Consider the following 22,015-nt stretch of genomic DNA (forward strand, 5'->3'; position numbering starts at 1 on the left):
CTCACCCACCCTCCCTCTTATCCTCCTCTCCACCCCCCTCTCCCTCTTGCCCCTCTCTCTGTATCTCTGTCTCTCTCTCTGTCTCTACCCCTTCTCTCTCTGCCCTCACTCTCTACCCCCGCCCGCCCCCCGCCCCTCGGTAGATATGAATGCGTTGGGGGCTATGCGTCAGTAGATAGGGTGGTTATGGGGTAAAAGGAGCAAATTAATAATATTAATATAATATCAAGGGGGTAATTAGCGTGAGTGCGGGGGGGGGGGTTAGTTAGTGTGTGTGACGCTGCGTGCCTCCTCCCCCCCCACCACCACAACCACACGTTGGGGGAACAGACCCAACGGGTCTGCACTTGGTCTAGTAATCTTATATGTTTCTATAAGAACCCCTTCATCCTTCTAAATTCCAGAGTATACAAGCCCAGCCGCTCCATTCTATAAACATATGACAGTCCTGCCATCCCGGGAATTAACCTGGTGAACCTACGCTGCATTAACCTCAATAGCAAGAATGTCCTTCCTCAAATTTGGAGACCAACACTGCACACTCGATGGCCTAATTCTACTCCTATAACTTGTGAACTTGTGACAACATACTGTGGGAAATAATATTTTACAAAGCATTTGTACATCATGTGAACATTTTATTGCATTCCAAGCAAATTACACACGCTTACTTACAAAATACACACATAGAAGTTACAGCGATTCTCAATAGGCAAATTGACAAGCAGGTTTGATCATTTTTAGCACGGTCTTCTCTAGGATGCCCGGTTAGTATATATATTGAGTTCTATTTGGCTTTTTCCTTTTTTCTCATTGTCTCCTGAAAGAATTCATTGCAGGCAACAGTCAGAGCAGCAACTAAGATAACAAATTCATTGAAGTCCACCTCGTTGTCTCTGTTGGAGTCGAGATCTTTCATGATATTGTCCACTAGTGATGGGTCCTTCTGGGCCTGAAAAGAAAAAAAAGAGGAAGATGATGAGATATTTAGTTTAATGTTACATTATTAAAATACCACTGAATTAAGGGCCTGTCCCACTTTCACCACCTAATTCACGACCTCTGCCGAGTTTGCCCTTGAATCATACTCGCAGCATGGTCGTCACGAGGTCGTAGGAGGTCGTGGGTAGGTCGTAGCAGGCTGTGATGCTAGTCGTAGGTACTCGTGGCATGAATTAGGTCGGGGCGTTTTTTCTAGCATGATAAAAAATGTCCACGAGTAAAAAAGGTCGTGAATTAGGTCATGAAAGTGGGACAGGCCCTTTAAAATGTTGCCAGGACTTGAGGACCGAGGTGCATTGGAAAACTTTGTTTAGCTTCTATCTAGTCATATCAGATCTTACTATACATAAATATAATCTACCTCCTCTGTTCCAACTCGTTCCATATACACACCACCATTTGTGTAAAAAGATTGCCCCTCAGGTTCCTTTTAAATCTTTCCTCCCTCACCTTAAACCTATGTTCTCTCCTGATTCCCCTACTTAGTTTAGAGATACAGCGCGGAAACAGGCCCTTTCGTCCCACCATTAACACATCCTATACCCACTAGGGACAATTTTTCTTTATATTTACCAAGCCAATTAACCTACATACCTGTCTTTGGAGTGTGGGGGGGGGGGGAACCGAAGATCTCAGAGAAAACCCACGCAGGTCAGGGGGAGAACGTACAAACTCCGTACAGACAGCACCCGTCGTCAGGATCGAAACCGGGTCTCCAGCGCTGTATTCGCTGTAAGGCAGCAACTCTAGCGCTGCGCCACTCTGGGTAAAAGACCGTGCGTCTACCCGATCTACTACCCTCAAGACTTTGTTCTAGGGTGAGGTTGAGCAGGCTGGGACTTTACTCCTTGGAGCGCACGAGGATGAGGGGTGATCTTATAGAGGTGTATGAAACCATGATAGAAATTCGAATTATGTGCAGGTATATTTCTTCCAGCTGCTGACATTTCTCTAAACTTTACTTTAGACTTTTAAAGATAATTTTGTTGATAATAAACTGTGAATAGTTTGCTAGTTACAGTTTACTAATGGTGTGAATACATTTGCTAGTTTAAACTTTTGTCTTCTGGGTCCTCCCTAATACCTGGAATAAAAAATGACCATGAAGTAGGTTGGTGTTGCTATTGATATTGGTTTATCATCATTGTGCATATCAACTTACAGTGGAAAGATTTTGTTTGCATGCTACCCGGTCAAATAAAATCATACTACATAAGTGTACAATCAAACCTGACACAGATGCTATAGGTAGTGTAAAGAGAAAAATACTAGAGTGTAGAATATAGCATTATAGCTTTGTAGTTTTGACAGTTTCTTCCCAGCTGGTAACTGAACCATCCTTTCACCAACTAGAGAGCGGTCCTGACCTACCATCGACCTCATTGGAGACCCTCAGACTATCTTTAATTGAACTTTACTGGCCTATATTTTGCACTAAATGTTATTCCTTTTATCTTGTATCTGTACACTGTGGACATCTTGATCAGTCTTTCCACTGACTGGCCAGCACACTACAAAAAAGCTTTTCACTGTGCCCCTGTGCATGCGACAACTAAACTAAACTAAACTAAACTAAACTAAACTAAACTAAACTAAACTAAACTAAACTAAACTAAACTAAACTAAACTAAACTAAACTAAACTAAACTAAACTAAACTAAACTAAACTAAACTAAACTAAACTAAACTAAACTAAACTAAACTAAACTAGACTAAACCTGCACACAATTACAGAGCAAAAAAAAATCCTATGCTCACAACGAACAAGGTTGGAAGTTTGGGATTACATCCTGGATTATGGGAGGACCTTTCAGTAGTTTGAGAACAATGGGGAAAAAGGTGTTCCTGAATCTGGTGGTATGTAGTTTCAAACCCTTGTACCTCCTGCCTAATGGGAGAGGGGAGAAGTGCGAATGCACAGGGTGACAAAAGGTTCTCGGCTGCTTTGCTGATGCAGTGTGGTGTGGATGGAGTCGATGGTGGGGACTTCCGTGTGATGGACTGGGCTGCAGCCACAACTCTTGAGCAGAGCTGTTCCCAAACCAAGCTGTGATGCAACCAAATAATACGCTGTCTACAGTACATCTGTTGAAGTTGGTAAGAGTTGTTAGAGTCATGTCGAATTTCCTTATTTTAATGAGGTGGTTTTGTGGCCTAGTGACTATGTGGATGGACCAGCACAGTTTGTTGGTGATATTTACGCCTAGGAACTTGAAGATCTCAACCATTTCCACTTCGGCACCATTGATGCTGATTGAGTTTAAGTTCAAGTTCAAGTGAGTTTATTGTCATGTGTCCCTGATAGGACAATGAAATTCCTGCTTTGCTTCAGCACAACAGAACATAGTAGGCATTGACTACAGAACAGATCAGTGTGTCCATATACCATATACCATTATATGGGCCATGCAAACCAACTTAGCCATTGTAACAAAATTGTGACTAAGTCAATAACTTAGTCATTAGTCACTAAAGTAGTCAATAACTAGCTCATTTGCCATTCTGACATTGAGGGAGAGTTTTTGTTTTGTCTTGACATTATATTACAAAGCACTAAATTTCCTTTCTGTACTCTGTACGTTGATGAGGTTTACTTGGATCCCTCAGTACTATTTTCCCACACTTTGCTACCTCGATGAATTATTTGAAATATATTCCCCTAGCCAGAATCGACCAGCAACTTGCGAAACATTTTTCAGATTATTTATACAAGGAAAAAATGAAATAGAGGCGGGAGAACAGCATTGGCCCATTGCATCTGCTTCACCATTCAATAGCAACGAGGTCCACCATGGAGATAGATCATCCCACTCACTTGCAATGGTCTTAGATAGACATCATCCAATGTCAAGTCCTTTAAGAATGTTGTACATTTCATTCAAGTACATTTGATGGATGCAACCTTAATATCATGGAGCAACAGACAGAGAGAGAACTTGTCACACTGGGACGTAAATAAATCAATTCATTCTAGAGGGGACAGATATTGAACAGCCCCACCCTTTGGTTCTGCTCAGAATGGCAGCACATCATTGAGAATGAGTCATTTATGTCAACTAATCAAACTACAACTTGGGCGGCACGGTGGAGCAGCGGTAGAGTTGCTGTCTTACGGTGCCAGAGACTTGGGTTCGATCCTGCCTGCGGGTGCTGTCTGTACATTGTTCATACATTCTCCCCGTGTCCGGCATTGGTTTTCTCCGGGTGCTCCGGTTTCCTCCCACACTCCAAAGATGTACAGGATTGGCTTGGTATAATTGTAAATTGCCCCGAGTGTGTACAGGATAGTGTTAATGTGCGGGGATCGCTGGTCAGTATGGACTGGGTGGGCCGAAGGGCCTGTTTCCACTCTGTATCTCTAAACTAAACTAAACTAAACTAAACCTAACAACAACATGAAGCCTGGATCGATCGCCTCAGCGCAGAGGGAGAACAAGGAGGGAAAAGACAGAGACTTTTGCCTCCATCACAGTGAGGGGGGCCTGGTGAACTCACTGTGGTGGATGTTAATTTGTGTTTATTGTGTGTTTCGTTATTTTTTATTATATGTATGACTGCAGGCAACAAAATTCCATTCAGACCAAAAGGTCTGAATGACAATAAAGGAATTCAATCCAATCCAAACATCCCCCCCAATCTGAGATACAGTAATCTACGGGCTTTATGGTAACCTGAATGTCCAACCACTCTAACGGCGTATATTAAGGAATGCACCAAAATCTCCGGGCACATGCTTTTATACATGTTAATTTATTTTTTGCAATGATTGCATTTCAGAATTTTATTTCCAGTAAAATTCTCTTTTTTGTTAAAGAACATATAGAACTGAAACCAGACCCTCCTTCACCTAAGATAGACACAAAAAGCTGGAGTAACTCAACTGGCCAGATAGCATCTCTGGAAAAAAAGGAATAGGTGACGTTTTGGGTCGAGACCCTTCTTCAGACTGAGAGTCAGGGGAGGGGAATCTAGAGGTATGAAAAGGTGCATAGAAAACGTGGTCGTGGAGCTGGAGAGCAGGAGGAATCACAGAGGGGATGAAGCAAGAGAGGGTGCTGCAGAATTCTTCACCCATTCAAATATTGAGGACATTAAACCCTTCTCGGTCTAAACACGATAAATCATTCTGTTGGAATAATAGAATATAGCCATTCACACAGATGGAGCTAGAGCTGGAAATGCAGCTAGAGTTGGAGCTAGAGATGGAGATGGAGCTAGAGCTAGAGTTGGAGATGGAGCTGGAGCTAGAGTTGGAGATGGAGCTGGAGCTGGAGCTGGAGATGGAACTGGAGATTAAGCCTCTATCTGCCATGAAAAACCAACGGGAATATGCAGTTTCCGAGGATAAAAGTTGCTTTAAATGTGTAATATACTGGGTAGCATATAAATAAATGAATTGGCAGGTTAATGTTTATGTTTGACCCTCTAGTGCAATACCACGTCACAGTTTTTCTTTTTTGCTCATATTGACTCATCTGGAGAAGCTATTCATTTAAAGTAGTTACATTAGGCTACTCTTTATTTACCTAATCGCACACCACTTACCTCTGGTTAGAGATGAGGGCAGATTTTATAACGAGTCTCTGCTTCCTACATGAATATTGTGTTGCTGCATGCAATTATGGTAAGTGTGTGTAGTAATATATTTCTGTTTGCAAATTAACATATTTTAGTTTAGTTGTAAGAGATATAGAGTGGAAACGGGCCATTCGGCCCACCGACCAGCGATCCCCGTACACTAGTACTATGCTACACACTTGGGACAATGTACAATTTTTATCAAAGCCCATTAACCTACAAGCCTGTATGTCTTTGGAGTGTGGGAGGAAACTGGAGCGCCGGAAACCGGAGTGGGAAAAAACCCACACCGTCACGGGGAGAACGTACAAACTCCGTACAGACAGCACTCTTCGTTAGGATCGAACCCGGGCCTCTGGCACCATAAGGCAGCAACTCTATTGTTGCACCATGTTGCCACCGGCTCTTGTGTTTGAGTTCATTTGTTTGGGTACTCTAATTTTTTAAAGCATTGGAAAACATTACAGAAATTAACATCCGCTTGGAAATCAGAACACACATTAGCTTTCAATTGTAGCCATTTCTTTCACAGGTGAAATTTCAGGGGTGAAAGCGGCTTGAGAGGGTAGTACCTTGAAATCTGTGTCACTGAGTCACCCAACACAGAAACGAACTCTTCCACCCACTGAGTCCGCACTGATCATCAAGCACCCATTCACACCAATCATAGAAACATAGAAACATAGAAAATAGGTGCAGGAGTAGGTCATTCGGCCCTTCGAGCCTGCACCGCCATTCAATATGATCATGGCTGATCATCCAACTCAGTATCCTGTACCTGCCTTCTCTCCATACCCCCTGATCCCTTTAGCCACAAGGGCCACATCTAACTCCCTCTTAAATATAGCCAATGAACTGGCCTCAACTACCTTCTATGGCAGAGAATTCCAGTGATTCACCACCACTCTCTGTGCGAAAAATGTTTTTCTCATCTTGGTCCTAAAAGACTTCCCCCTTATCCTTAAACTGTGACCCCTTGTTCTGGACTTCCCCAACATCGGGACCAATCTTCCCGCATCTAGCCTGTCCAACCCCTTAAGAATTTGGTAAGTTTCTATAAGATCCCCCCTCAATCTTCTAAATTCCAGCGAGTACAAGCCGAGTCTATCCAGTCTTTCTTCATATGAAAGTCCTGACATCCCAGGAATCAGTCTGGTGAACCTTCTCTGTACTCCCTCTATGGCAAGAATGTATTTCCTCAGATTAGGAGACCAAAACTGTACGCAATACTCCAGGTGTGGTCTCACCAAGACCGTGTACAACTGCAGTAGAACCTCCCTGCTCCTATACTCAAATCCTTTTGCTATGAATGCTAACATACCATTCGCTTTCTTCACTGCCTGCTGCACCTGCATGCCTACTTTCAATGACTGGTGTACCATGGCACCCAGGTCTCGTTGCATCTCCCCTTTTCCTAATCGGCCACCATTCAGATAACAGTCTGCTTTCCTGTTTTTGCCACCAAAGTGGATAACCTCATGTTTATCCACATTATACTGCATCTGCCATGCATTTTCCCACTCACCCAACCTATCCAAGTCACCTTGCAGTCTCCTAGCATCCTCCTCACAGCTAACACTGCCCCCCAGCTTCGTGTCACCCTATGCTAAACCCATGTTACTCTCTCTATATTCTCTCCATATATACTCACCACATTCCCTTCAACTCTCCCCATATCCCACCACTTACCCACGCACTGGCAGCAACCTACAGTGGGCAATTAATCCACCAACATAAAGTTCTTTGATCTGTGTAAGGAGAGGGTAAAATCCGTGCGGCCACAGGGAGAATGAGTAAACTCCATCCAAATGAATGCAGAGGTCACGGTTGAACCTGGGTCGCTGGAGCTGTGAGGCAGCCGCTCGACTAACTTTATCATCTTGTTGCCATCCTGCAAACCTACACACACCCTGCAGTAAACTGTGGCCCAGCTGGCAGAACCGCTGCCTCACAGAGCCAGAGACCCGGGTTCAATCACACATTCTCCCCGTAACTGTGGGGGAATCCTCCGGGTGGTACATCTTCCTCCCACCTGCCAAAGACGTGCAGGTTTGTAGGTCGAAGGTGGACACAAAAAGCTGGAGTAACGCAGCGGGTCAGATAGCATCTCTGGAGAGAAGGACTAGGTGCTGTTTTGGGTCGAGACCCTCCTTCAGTCTGAGGCTTTTGTGTCTATCTTGGTTTAAACCGGCATCTGCAGTTCCTTTGTAGGTTAATTGGTCTCAGTACAATGTGTCGGGAGTGAATGAGAAAGTAGGATAACATAGAACGAGCGTGAACAGATGATCCACGGTCAGCGCGGGCTCAGTGGGCCGAAGGGCCTGTTTCCATGCTGTATCTCTAAACTAAACTAAACTTGCCTGTGAAAGGGATAAGCAATCAGCACCAGGCAACTGTTTAAATATGGAAAATGTGGTCTTTGTTTGGTCATAATCATTTATTAATGCAACATATTGGTGGAGACCAGCCCCACTAATCTCCTGTCTTCATCTGCTATCAAGCCCAGATTTATAGATGTCACTATTTGGAACAATGGAGACTTTACGACCTAGAAAAATGAATATATTCTGCCAAAAGTACTTTAGTTCTTTTAATCTATATATTTGTACAAAGATAATAATTAACTGAGTAATAGCAGAAAGTGAAGATGAAAATCAGTTTTGCACAACTATATGAAGTTTAGACAATAGACAATAGGTGCAGGAGTAGGCCATTCAGCCCTTCGAGCCAGCACCACTATTCAATGTGATCATGGCTGATCGTCCCCAATCAGTACTCCGTTCCTGCCTTCTCCCCATATCCCCTGACTCCGCTATCTTTAAGATCCCTATCTAGCTCTCTCTTGAAAGTATCCAGAGAACCTGCCTCCACCGCTCTCTGAGACAGAGAATTCCACACTCACATCTCTTTGTGTGAAAAAGAGAGTATACTGGTTACTCATAAGGTCATAAGTGATAGGAGCAGAATTATGCCATTCGGTCCATCAAGTCTACTCTGCCATTTAATCATGACTGATCTATCTCTCCCTCCTAACCCCATTCTCGTGCCTTCTCCCCATTACCCCTGACCCCTAATCAAGAATCTATCTATTGTGTTTAAGAAGGAACTGCAGATTCAGATGCTGGAAAATCGAAGGTACACAAAAAAGCTGGAGAAACTCAGCGGGTGCAGCAGCATCTATGGAGCGAAGGAAATAGGCAACGTTTCGGGCTGAAACCCTTCTTCAGAAGGGTTTCAGCCCTCCATAGATGCTGCTGCACCCGCTGAGTTTCTCCAGCTTTTTTGTGTACCTAAGAATCTATCTATTTCTGCCTTAAAATTATCCATTGACTTGATCTCCACGGCCTTCTGTGCAAAGAACTCCACAGATTCACCACCCTCTGACTAAATAAATTTCTCCTCATCTCCTTCCAAAGGAACTTTAAGAACTTTATCAGCTTCTGGTTCTGAATGGTTCTGTTGCAGGATCCTCGACTTAAAATATTAACTTTGCTTCTCTTTCTGTAAAGGTTGCCTGACATTGCTGAGGGTTTAAAGCAATTTTTGTTTTTGTTTCGGATTGCAGCATCACCAACAAATAAAAATCTTTTGAAGATTAGTTAGTTTCTATTTCTCTTTGAAAGGCATGTGAATCAGCTAATTTTCCATATCGAGAACCTATTTATACAGCACAGAGTTACATTTCCCGTTGACGTTATCTCAATTTTCAGACATATTGGCCTCCATTTTTGGCACCTTGGCCATTGTCAGTCAGAGTATCGAGTATATAAGTTGGGAGGTCATGTTGCAGATGTATAAGAGGTTGGTGAGGCCACATTTAGAGTATTGTGTTCAGTTCTGGTATAGGAAAGATGTTGTCAAGCTTGAAAGGGTGCAGAAAAGATTTACGAGGATGTTGCCAGGACTCGAGGGCCTGAGCTATGGGGAGAGGTTGAGCAGGCTGGGACTTTATTTTTTGGAGCGCAGGGGGATGAGGGGAGATCTTATAGAAGTGTACAAAATCCTGAGAGGAATTGATTAGCTAAACATCAGGTGAGTCTTTTGCTCAGAGCAGGGGAATCAAGAGCCAGAGGACGTTAGTATAAGGTGAGGAGGGGCAAAGACAATGGAAACCTGAGAGGTAACTTTTTTACACAAAGGATGGTGGGTTTATGGAACAAGCTGCCGGAGGGAGTAGTTGAGGCAGGTACTTATCCCTATGTTTAAGAAACATTTAGACAGGTGCATGGATAGGACAGGTATGGAGAGATATGGGCCAAATGTGGGCATGTGGGACATGGCTTGGGCTAGTTGGGCTGAAGGGCCTGTTTCCACACTGTATGACTCCACAACCCAATGACATAACATATATAAGGCTAAAGTTGGAAGTTTGGAAGAACCCATGGGGCAATATCTTTCTCTCCGGTTATGCATCCACCAGAGGATTTTGGCAATCGCCTGGTACGATAAAACCTGGACAACAACAGGAGAGTCTGATTCACCCCGATAGGCAGCAGAACAATCAACTCATGCTTTATTCCATAAATTCACAACTCTCTGGGTGAAAAAGTTTTTTCTAAGACTGAGGTGAGAAAAAACTTTTTCAGTTTTTGAGTTGCGAATTTATGGAATTCCCTGCCACAGAGGGCAGTGGAGGCCAAATCACTGGATGGATTTAAGAGATAGTTAGATAGAGCTCTAGGTGCTAGTGGAGTCAAGGGATATGGGGAGAAGGCAGGCACGGGTTATTGATAGGGGACGATCAGCCATGATCACAATGAATGGCAGTGCTGACGAAGGGCTGAATGGCCTCCTCCTGCACCTATTTTTATGTTTCTATGTTTCTATGTTTACCTCTAGTTGTAAAGCTTAAAGCTTTCCTTTTTTTTTTACATGTAACAGTATCGTACCAATACCATATGCACAACTTTGTAACTGAAGATAAATCCAAGGTTGGAAACAGGAAGGAACTGCAGATGCTGGTTTACACCGAAGATAGACACAAAGTGCTGGAGTAACTCAGCAGGACAGGCAGCATCTCAGGAGAGAAATGGGTGACACTTCAGGTCTGAACCCTTCTTCTAATGAGAACTAAATATAAGAAAAACTTTTTGGGGAACTAATAAATAGTTCATTTTATAAATGCACTGATTTATCCGGATCAATTAAAACATTATTACAAGGAGGTACAATCGCAATCTATAAAAATCATTTGGCCAGGTAATATTACGGAGAAATGTGAGGTGTTGCATTTTGGTAAGTCTATCATGGTCAGCACCTACACATTAAGTGGCAGGCCTCTGGGTAGTGTTGTAGAGCAGACAGATCTAGGAGTGCAGGTGAGTGGTTCCTTGCAGGTGGAGTCACAGGTGGATCGGTTGGTCAAAAAGGCTTTTGACACATTGGCCTTCATCTGCCAGAGTATATTGAGTATAGAAGTTGGGAGGTCATGTTGCAGGTGTATAGGACATTGGTGAGGCCGCATTTAGAGCATTGTGTTCAGTTCTGGGCACCATGTTATAGTAAAGATGTTCTCAAGTTGGTAAGGGTACAGAGAAGATTTACGAGGCTGTTGCCAGGACTAGAGTGTCTGAGCTATAGAGAGTGGTTGAATAGGCTGGGGCTCCTTGGAGCATAGGAGGATGAGGGGTGATCTTACAGAGGTGTATAAAATCATGAGAGAAAACCGGAGCGCCCGAAAGAAACCCACGCGGTCATATGGTAATTTCCAGCACGTTCCATTCTGCAGTGTGGCTCAGGTAAGAGTGGCACAAAAGCATGTTAGATCGAGGATGATATAGCCTATTGTAACCTGCCCTCGGATGCTACATTGTAAAGACTGTAGTAATTTAGTTTAGTTTAGAGATACAGCACGGAAACAGGCCCTTCAGCCCACTGAGTCCGCACCAACCAGCGATCCCTGTACACTACCACTATCCGACACACTAGGTGACAATTTACAATCTTTACTGATGCCTTTGGGAGGAAACCGGAGAAAACCCATACGGTCACGGGGAGAACGTACAACTCTGTACAGACAGCACTGGTAGTCAGGATCAAATCCGGGTCTCTGGCGCTGTAAGGCAGCAACTCTACCGCTGCGCCACTCTGGTAGACCACAATTATCAATTATCGAGGTTCAATTACTTATGCAAAAGTAATCATTTCCTTTTTCATTGTGACCAACACATCCCCATATAACCATATAACAATGACAGCACGGAAACAGGCCATCTCGGCCCTTGTAGTCCGTGCCGAACACTTACTCTCACCTAGTCCCATCTACCTGCACTCAGACCATAACCCTCCATTCCTTTCCCGTCCATATACCTATCCAATTTATTTTTAATTGATAAAATCGAACCTGCCTCCACCACTTCCACTGGAAGCTCATCCCACACAGCTACCACTCTCTGAGTAAAGAAGTTCCCCCTCACGTTACCCCTAAACTTTTGTCCCTTAATTCTCAAATCATGTCCTCTTGTTTGAATCTTCCCTACTCTCAAGGGAAAAAGCTTATCCAGGTCAACTGTCTATCGCTCTCATCATTTTAAAGACCTCTATCAAGTCCCCCCTTAACCTTCTGCGCTCCAAAGAATAAAGACCTATCTTGTTCAACCTTTCTCTGTAACTTAGGTGCTGAAACCCCTGCCTTGATATAAAATTCCACTTCTAATGAAGGTCCTATTTACTTAAGTTATAGCAAAAACAATCTTCCTGCATCATTGTTAGGTTTTGATTTAGGTTTAGCTGTATAATTGCAATGGACAAAGGGAATTTTGCTCATCTGCTCTTTTTTGAAATAGTTTTGAGGTTCTTGGAAGTCCATCTTTGAAAGAAGATGAGACTTTGGTTTAACATCTCAAGTTTAGGTTTAATTTACATTTATTATTGTCTTGTGGATACAGTGAAAAGCCTCATTTTGCAATCAAATCATACAATGCTAAATAAATATGGACAATCATGCCAAGCTCATGACAATCATACAATAGATGGAGTGAAGGGAAAGATGCAGAATATAGTTCTCAGCATTGCGGCACTTCAGTTCAATGTCTATAATGAGGTAGAGGAGAATGGGCTCTATGGAAGGACCATTCAGAAACCTGATATCAGATGGGATGAAGCTGTTCCTGAGTCTGGTGGTTCTGTCCACTATTAGTGGTGCATATCTTAAAGCATGTGTATCTTCTGCTCAATAGCAGTGGGAAGAGGGAATGACTGGGGTGGGACAAGCCTTTGATTATGTTGGCTGCCAATTTCAAAATTGCGACTGGTAGATTTTGTTCGGCAAGGTTGTGTCTGAATGCCTATTATTTTTCCTACTTGCCTGACCCCCAATAATATTGCTTCTGTTGATAACTCTGACCTTAATTGCAAGTGGCTCTGAAGTCAGTAACAATATCACACCTTTTATTTCTATTCCATCCTCCCCCCATTACCCCTGCTACTCCTCAGCCTTTCTCCATACAAAATGACAATAATGAGCTTCATAGTGAATACATTAATAATGTCGACAATCCACAACAATCTCAGTGCTGTCCCCAGTGGTGGATTAGATGATGCCTTGTTTAACTGTCTGCAGGTATGAGCAATGTGGAGGATAATATCCCATTACACATTTATTTTTAGCTAATAGCAGAAATAACTGCCTCAGAAGGCAGTGGAGGCCAATTCTCTGGATGCTTCAAGAGAGAGTTAGGTAGAGCGCTTAAAGATAGCGGAGTCAAGGGATATGGGGAGAAGGCAGGAACGGGATACTGATTGTGGATGATCAGCCATGATCCCAGTGAATGGCGGTGCTGGCTCGAAGGGCCGAATGGCCTACTCCTGCACCTATTGTCTATTGTCATAAGATATTGTTCTGGACTCTCTATGCTCTTAATAGTGGAATTTGGAATGATGGAGAGATGCTTAGAACAGGCTGCGATGCATAGTGACAAACCTTGAAGTTTTGTTTAAGAAGGAACTGCAGATGCTGGACAATGGAAGGTAGACAAAAATGCTGGAGAAACTCAGCGGGTGAGGCAGCATCTATGGAGCGAAGGAAATAGGTGACGTATCGGGTCGAGACCCTTCTTCGTTCCTTCGCTCCGTGGATGCTGCCTCACCCGCTGAGTTACTCCAGCATTTTTGTCAACCTTGAAGTTTTGGTCAGGGCAAGGGATAAGGTGTGTGGTTTGAGTTACGGGATTCCTGGTCGCCTGTATTATTTTAATGCAACAATCTGGGCGGTCATGGTGGTGCAGCGGTAGAGTTGCTGCTTTACAGAGTTTGTACGTTCTCACCGTGACCGGCGTGGGTTTTCGGCGAGATCTTCGGTTTCCTCCCACACTCCAAAGACGTACAGGTTTGCGGGTTAATTGGCTTGGTAAATGTAAAAATTGTCCCTAGTGGGTGTAGGATAGTGTTAATGTGCGGGGATCGCTGGTTGGCACGGATCCTGTGGGCCGAAGAGCCTGTTTATCTCTAAACTGTTTCTCTAAACTAATCTATGCTCCCCCGAATATCAGAATAGTCCACTGATGTAGTCCACTGAACTGGGGCAAATGACACATGTTTAGTTTAGTTCAGTTTAGAGATACAGTGCGGAAACAGGCCCTTTGGCCCTCCGTGTCCACGCCGACCAGCGATCCCTGCACACTAACACCATCCTACACACACTAGGGCCAATTTTTACATTAACCAAGCCAATTGATCTACAAACCGGAGAAAACCCACGCAGGTCACGGGGAGAACGTACAAACTCCGTACAGACAGCGCATGTGGTCAGGATCGTACCTGGGCCTCTGGCGCTGTGAGGCAGCAACTCCACCGCTGCGCCACCGTGACGCCCCTGTTTAAATTACAGGACCTGGGTAGAGCAAAAATATCACGGACACGTTTTTATGGGTATGGTCAAAACCTTTAGATCCCTGATTTAATTAAAATCTATTACAACTTTGCGATGCATGCAATATTATTGCAAAAGGTGTGCTTTTTAAATTTAATTTGGGCAGGGGAAGTGTTGGTTTGTGTAATGGATAAATTAATTTTGTGTGACTTGACCGGTTCATCAACAGAACTTCATAAAATGCCTTTATATATTATTATAAAATGTTTGCATTCTTTGAAAACAGCACCCATTATGAATATTTTTTTAGAAACGGAAGCTTCTTAGAGATCAGACATAACACCTGAAGTGTACGTGATATATCTCTAAAACATGTCTTTATATATGTTATAAATTATATTTCTGTAAAATACTCTTAAGTGTATTTGATATATCGCTAGAGTATATATATATATATATACATATAACACCTTTATATGTATATATACCTATACGTATATATGTTTGTATGTATACATATATATGTGTGTGTGTGTGTGTGTGTGTGTGTGTGTGTGTGTGTGTGTGTGTGTGTGTGTGTGTGTGTGTGTGTGTGTGTGTGTGTGTGTACATATATATATATATATATATATATATATACACACACACACATACACACCATCTTAGGAGTCATTTAATTAGTAATATTTACTAACAATGTCACTGACTGGGACCCGGCATGGAGGGGCCACCGAGAATGAAGAAGGACCCAACCTGGGAGGGCCACCGATAAAACAAAGAGGGACCATTGGGAACGACATTGAACACTTTTTATCCTTGTCGGTGCCCTTTACGTAGCGACTCTTTGCATACTTTGTGTATGGAATGCAAAACAACGAATTTCACTGTGACATGTTGGAATTTATTTTAAAATGTGGCATTCTGGTGTCGCAGAACGTACTCATCTCAGGCAAGAGATAAAGGAGATTACTGGGGCTTGTGCTGCAATAGATTTTACCGTGCCTGACTCAGGAATACTTGATGCCTACACAGGGGGATGGAAAATGCTTCATCCCCCCCGGTATTGACATCCACCTTCAACTTTAAGAACAGATAGCAGTTCAAATAACAAATGTCAATCATTTCTTCTATATTCTTACTATTCTTCTAAATCTCTGTAGGAATCCATCCTTACATTTAGTTTAGTTTGGAGATACAGCGTGGAAACAGGCCCTTCGGCACTCCCCGCATGTTAACACTATCCTACACACATTAGGGACAATTTTACATTTACCAAGCCAATTAACCTACAAACCTGTACATCTTTGGAAAGTGGGAGGAAACCAAAGATTTCGGGGAAAACCCACGTGATCACGGGAATAACGTACAAACTCCATACGTGCTGTCATCCATAGTTGGGATCGAACACAGGTCTCTGGTGCTTTAAGCGCTGTCAGGCAGCAGGTCAACCACTGCGCCACCGTGCCACACCATTGTGCACCACTGCATAGAGATGGAGATAACATTCTTAATTCAGGGGTTATGGGGAGAAGGCAGGAAAATGGGGTTAGGAGGAGGAGATAGATCAGTCTTGATTGAATAGCCGAGTAGAATTGATGGGCTGAATTCTGTTCCTATCACTTATGTCCTTAGGACCTTAATACAATAGTAGAACCATGGACCATTTTTTGATACGGTAAGATTGCATCTATGCTATCAAAAAAAGAGCTATCCACCTCCCAGCACTTGATCCACAACCCTCTTTCATGGCTCTTGAACCATACATGCAACCAATTTTTAACCATAGAAACATAGAAAACAGGTGCAGGAGGAGGCCATTTGGCCCTTCGAGCCAGCACCGCCGTTCATTGTGATCATGGCTGATCGTCCCCAATCAATAACCCATGCCTGCCTTCTCCCCATATCCCTTGATTCCACTAGCCCCTAGAGCTCTATCTAACTCTTTCTTAAGTCCATCCAGTGATTTGGCCTCCACTGCAATCTGTGGCAGGGAATTCCACAAATTCATAACTCTCTGGGTGAAAAAGTATTTTCTCACCTCAGTCTTAAATCGCCTCCCCTTTATTCTAAGACTGTGGCCCCTGGTTCTGGACTCGCCCAACATTGGGAACATTTTTCCTGAATCTAGCTTGTCCAGTCCTTTTATAATTTTATATGTTTCTGTAAGATCCCCCTCATCCTTCTAAACTCCAGTGAATACAAGCCTTGTCTTTTAAATCTTTCCTCATATGACAGTCCCGCCATCCCAGGGATCAATCTCGTGAACCTATGCTGCACTGCCTCAATCACAAGGATGTCCATCCTCAAATTAGGAGACCAAAACTGGACACAATACTCCAGATGTGGTCTTAGCAGAGCCCTAAACAACTGCAGAAGAACCTCTCTACTCCTATACTGAAATCCTCTTGTTATGAAGGTCAACATTCCATTAGCTTTCTGTAAATAAAAGCCAATGGCCATTTAAGATTAGATTGCTTGTTTTTTTTAAACTTTCTCCCATTGGCAACAAAGTCACTTCATGAACATTTTTCGGTAGGGTAGAGGCTGCTAACATGTGTCAGGACAAATCATTATCCTCTACAGTTGAAAATTGCATAGAATTGTTTAATAGTTTGCATCTCAGGAACATATCATTTTCATACCAAACATTATGCACCATTTTGAGTTTTCTCTCATTTCACTTTCATCAAATGCTTCCATATCTTTCTATAATTCTATAATTTACCTGGATTTTCTTAAATTAATTTATACAATCATACAACATCTCTGGCTGTCTGTCCCGCTGAGTTACTACAACTTTTTATGTCTACCATTGGTTTAAACTAGCAACTGCAGTTCCTTCCAATAATTGTACAATCATACAACATAGTAGCAAGGATTGTGTGTGTGTGTGTGGTCAATTTTGGTGAAAAGATATAAGAAGGATTGAAGAAAAAACTTTTGCACAAAGAGTAGTCAGCATTTGCAAATGCACTGTCTGTAGGGACGGTGGAAACATAATCCATTGTTAAAAGCCCTCAGGCTGGGGCTAAGAAAACAAATATAGATAGGGCAGTTATTGAGAAGAAAATCTAGCTTGGCTGTCCTGCAAGAAGCCATGTCCATAATATAATTCAGAAGACTTAAGTTTAGGTATATTATTGTCACGTGTACCGAGGTGCAGAGAAAAGCATTTATTTGCATGTTTCGCGACGGCGCGACTCACGTGGCAGCGGCCTCTACAGCCTGTCTGTCTTTTTCTTTGTCTAGTTAATGTAGTTGTTGTGTTTTTTAATACTGTTTTTAACTGTGTATATGTGGGGGGCGGGGGGAGGGGGAAACTTAAAAAAATCTCTTCCCTGCACGGGAGACCCGACCTTTTCCCTGTCGGGTCTCCATTGTCGTTGGGGCCTAGCACCGTGGAGCGGCCTCCAACCAGGACGACCTGGGGCTCCAGTCGCGGAGCCTGCGGAGCTGCGGACTCGCCATTGTGGGGCTGGCTGGCCTCGGAGCGTGGGGAGCGGTGGTGGCTCGCTGCTGTGCCCCGACGCCGGAGCTCGGAGGCTCCAGCTGCAGACCGGTGGACTGTCGGGATATCGGGAGCTCACGGGTCCGGGTGGGAGACCGCTTTTCGGAGCTCCCGCAACGCAACTTCTCCCGCCCGTGTTGCGGGGTTGGAACGAGCCGTAGCGGGGCCGTACATCGCCCGGCGCGGCTTCTATGGCCGCGGAACATCCCAGCGCCCGCCGGGGGCTCCAACTTTGTGACTTTTGGGCCTGGAGCGGGGCAGTACATCACCCGGCGCGGCCTAAAATGGCCGTGGGACTTACCATCGCCCGCCTGAGGCTTCGACATCGGGAGAGAAATGGTGCAGGGGAGAGAAAAGACTTTACCTTCCATCACAGTGAGGAGGAGATTCACTGTGATGGATGTTTGTGTAAATGGAATTGTGTGTATGTCTGTAGGATATTGTCTTTGTTTGTATGGCTGTGGAAACGGAGTTTCGTTTGAGCCTCACTGAGGTTCAAATGACATGGAATAAATATTGTATTGTATTGTATTGTATTGTTATCCAATCAATAAGATAATGCCGCACAAGAATACAATCAAGGCAAACACAAATACGCAAGGAAGAGAAAAATAGTGGAGTGCAGAATATAGTTTCTCAGCATTGCAGTGTTTATAGGTTCCAGAGCAAATGTCCAATGTCTGCAATGAGGTAGGTTGGAAAACCAGGACTGTATCCCAGTTTATGGAAGAATCCTTCAGAAGGCACACTGTTTGCAAATATAAGAGGGGCAGATTCAATGGCAATATACAAAAATGAATTGGCTACATAATTTAAAAAATACATATTCCCTAGGCTAGAGGGAAAGAACAGCTGAATGGGCAACTCTTTTAAAGAGCCAGCACAACTATGATGGGCTGAAGGGTCCATGTTTGTGATTCTATAATACATTTTGCGCATGGAACCATAGTTCATCAAAGAATTGTCATCAAAGATTGTAATTCACTCGATCAGCAGAAACAAGGAACGGCAGGAGCTGATTTACAAAAAGAAATGTGCACAATGTGCTGGAGTAACTGAGGGATCAGGCAGCAAATCTGGAGGACATGGATAGGAAGCGTTTTGGGTTGGAAACCTTCCTCTGAAGAAGGATCCCAAATCGAAACGTCGCCTATCCATGTTCTTCAGAGGTGCTGCCGGGCCCTGCTGAGTTACTCCAGCACTTTGTGTCCTTCATTCATCCCTGTCAACTCTGTGCCAGCTCCTAGAAAAATTCTCCATCTGTCCCATTCTCCGAAGATAGACACAAAATGCTAGAGTAACTCAGTGGGACCGGCAGCATCTTTGGAGAGAAGGAACGGGTGATGTTTCGGGTCGAGACACTTCTTCAGACTTCCGCCTGCTTTTCCCCCCCACTGACTTGCAAATGTTTTTGGATTGAAGTGCTCACCTTGTTCTCTTCTGACAGCCCCCAATTGATTCCATTCCCACTACCTCTATCGACAGTAAACTGCAAATCATGACTACATTCTGCCCAAAGTTATTTTCCTTAACCCATCGTTAATCTTCAGACCAAAATGTTAAATCTGTTCCCTGATGAATTCCTGGCAACAGCTTCCCTCTAATTATCCTACCTAAGTCCTGGTGTGGATTTCAGTGTTATATCTTTGCTCTAAACGCTGTACCCTTTACCTTTTATCTTTATCCGTACACTGTGGACGGATTGATTGTAGTCACGTATAAGACAGACAGACACGACGTGTTGAAGTAACTCAACGGGTCAGGCAGCATCGCGTTTTGGATCCCCAGACAGTCTGAAGAAGGGTCCCGACCCATGGTATCGACCATCCTTTTTCTCCAGAGATGCTGCCTGACCCGCTGAGTTACTTTAGCACTTAGTATCTATCTTGATATAAGCCAGCATCTGCGATTATTTGTTTCTACATCTATGCTATAGTCAGGTATAGTCTGACTGGATAGTACACAAACAAAGGCTTTTCACTTGTCTCCGTACAGAGGATGATAATAAACCAAACTAACGATAGACACAAAATGGTGGAGTAACTCAGCAGAACAGGCAGCATCCCTGGAGAGTGATGTTTCGGGTCAAGACCCTTCCTCAGACTGCCTGTCCCACTGAGTTAATCCAGCATTTTGTGTCTATCTTCGGTGTAAACCAGCATCTGCAGTTCTTTCCTGTACAATAAATTAAACTAAACTTCATCTGAGGGGAAATGTGTAAGGAAACGCCTTCAAAAGGCATAGAATTTTCTTTTCCCTCACATCAGTCTGAAGAAGGGCGTCGGTCGGAAACGTTGTCTATTTCCTTCGCTCCATAGATGCTGCCTCACCCGCTGAGTTTCTCCAGCATTTTTGTCTAGCGTAGAGTATTGCCACCCAGTTTCCCAACAATGACACCCAAGGGTTTGGAACATCTTTTGGCTCTGAAGACTGCTCAACTCAAATAATTTTCCCCATCAAAGTCAGATGGTTAAAAAAAAAGGATAAGCAGTATAACTTATGAAGAAAGACTGGATAGACTCGGTTTGTACTCGCTAGAATTTAGAAGATTGAGGGGGGATCTTATAGAAACTTACAAAATTCTTAAGGGGTTGGACAGGCTAGATGCAGGAAGATTGTTCCCGATGTTGGGGAAGTCCAGAACAAGGGGTCACAGTTTAAGGATTAAGAGGAAATCTTTTAGGACCGAGATGAGGAAAACATTTTTCACACAGAGAGTGGTGAATCTCTGGAACTCTCTGCCGCAGAAGGTAGTTGAGGCCAGTTCATTGGCTATATTTAAGAGGGAGTTAGATGTGGCCCTTGTGGCTAAAGGGATCAGGGGGTATGGAGAGAAGGCAGGTACAGGATACTGAGTTGGATGATCAGCTATGATCATATTGAATGGCGGTGCAGGCTCGAAGGGCCGAATGGCCTACTCCTGCACCTATGTTTCTATGTTTCTATGTTTCTATAACGGTACTAGAGAAAGTAAGAACGAGAGTAAGGAAAGTTGAATGAAAGCATTCAAAATGCTGGAAATACCCAGCAAGTCGGGCAGTGCCTGTGGACGGAGAAACGGAGTTAACATTCCGGGTGGAAGAGCCACAGTGAGAACAGAAGGGAAGAGGCCGATAGTTGTGTGGTCTTCAATCCGCATCTCCCCCCCGCCCATCCGCCAGGTTGCAGGCTGCGCTTACCGCCAGGAAGTGCTCAAGCTCGTGGTGCAGGAGGTCCTTGAGTTCGCCCTTGTTGAGTTTGTACATGTCTCCCTCTTTGCCCGAGTAGTTGTGGAAGACCTGGATCAGTGTGTCCATCGCACCTTCCAACTGGGATGGCATGGTTTCAGAGATCTGAGGAGCAAGCCAAAATGCAGAGCTAAGTACTCTCTCTCTCTCTCCCTCTCTCTCTCTCTCTCTCTACGCACTCTCAAACAAAAAGGATGAAGGCGTAAAATGATCCAGCTAAGTGCTATTTACACACAAGCTGGTTGTCACAAACGGTATCCCATTATCTCCGGGTATAATCCAAAACGTGGCCACAGAATATCACCCACAGTCCCACAATATACACACAATATACACCAGCAGTGACAACACACGCGAAAACAGACACTATCGCTCAATCAGTAACTTCTACCAAAACATTATCTCCTCATCCCCCCCAAAAAAACTTAAATACAATAAACAAGATGAGAACAGATGAACAAACCAGTAGACTAAACAAGGGCGTGATTACCTTCGGTAGGAAGGACAAGAAGAATCGAGCTGGTGAGAAGCAATGGACTTGGCTGGTAATTCTCGGCAGAATTTATAGCTGAAATATCATTTGAAACACACCTATCCGATCAGCCAATAATAAGATTCTTTTTAAAGAGTTCGGCCGGTGGGATGCAGAAACAAGAACAACAGCCCTCCCAAGGCACTGAGTTAAGTGCTCACTCACTCACCCATGAGGGTCACTGACAATTGTTTCCTGTCTCTTGTGCAGCCCAAGTGAAAAAATCTGTACTCCAGCAGAAACGTGGCCCTCCTTTGTAGAAATGGAATCTTATAAAGCACCCCTGAAACTAATTTGGAAAACCGATCCCCATTTTCGTTAATACCAATAGTTTATCTTTTCGGGACGATCCGTCATCA

At 43.7% G+C, this 22,015-nt stretch overlaps 1 protein-coding gene across 1 annotated transcript; it reads right to left on the minus strand.

The window, feature by feature from the left end:
• Nucleotides 1-770: 770 nt before the first annotated feature.
• On the minus strand, nt 771-21,268 carry s100z (S100 calcium binding protein Z). Its single transcript, XM_033017209.1, has 2 exons — nt 21,077-21,268; nt 771-952 (listed from the first exon to the last, which is right to left on the minus strand). The coding sequence occupies exons 1-2, from the start codon at nt 21,215-21,217 to the stop codon at nt 788-790; spliced, it is 306 nt and encodes a 101-aa protein (XP_032873100.1). The 5' UTR covers nt 21,218-21,268; the 3' UTR covers nt 771-787.
• Nucleotides 21,269-22,015: the final 747 nt, after the last annotated feature.

This window comes from Amblyraja radiata, chromosome 3 (assembly GCF_010909765.2).
Source record: "Amblyraja radiata isolate CabotCenter1 chromosome 3, sAmbRad1.1.pri, whole genome shotgun sequence".
NCBI lineage: Eukaryota > Metazoa > Chordata > Chondrichthyes > Rajiformes > Rajidae > Amblyraja > Amblyraja radiata.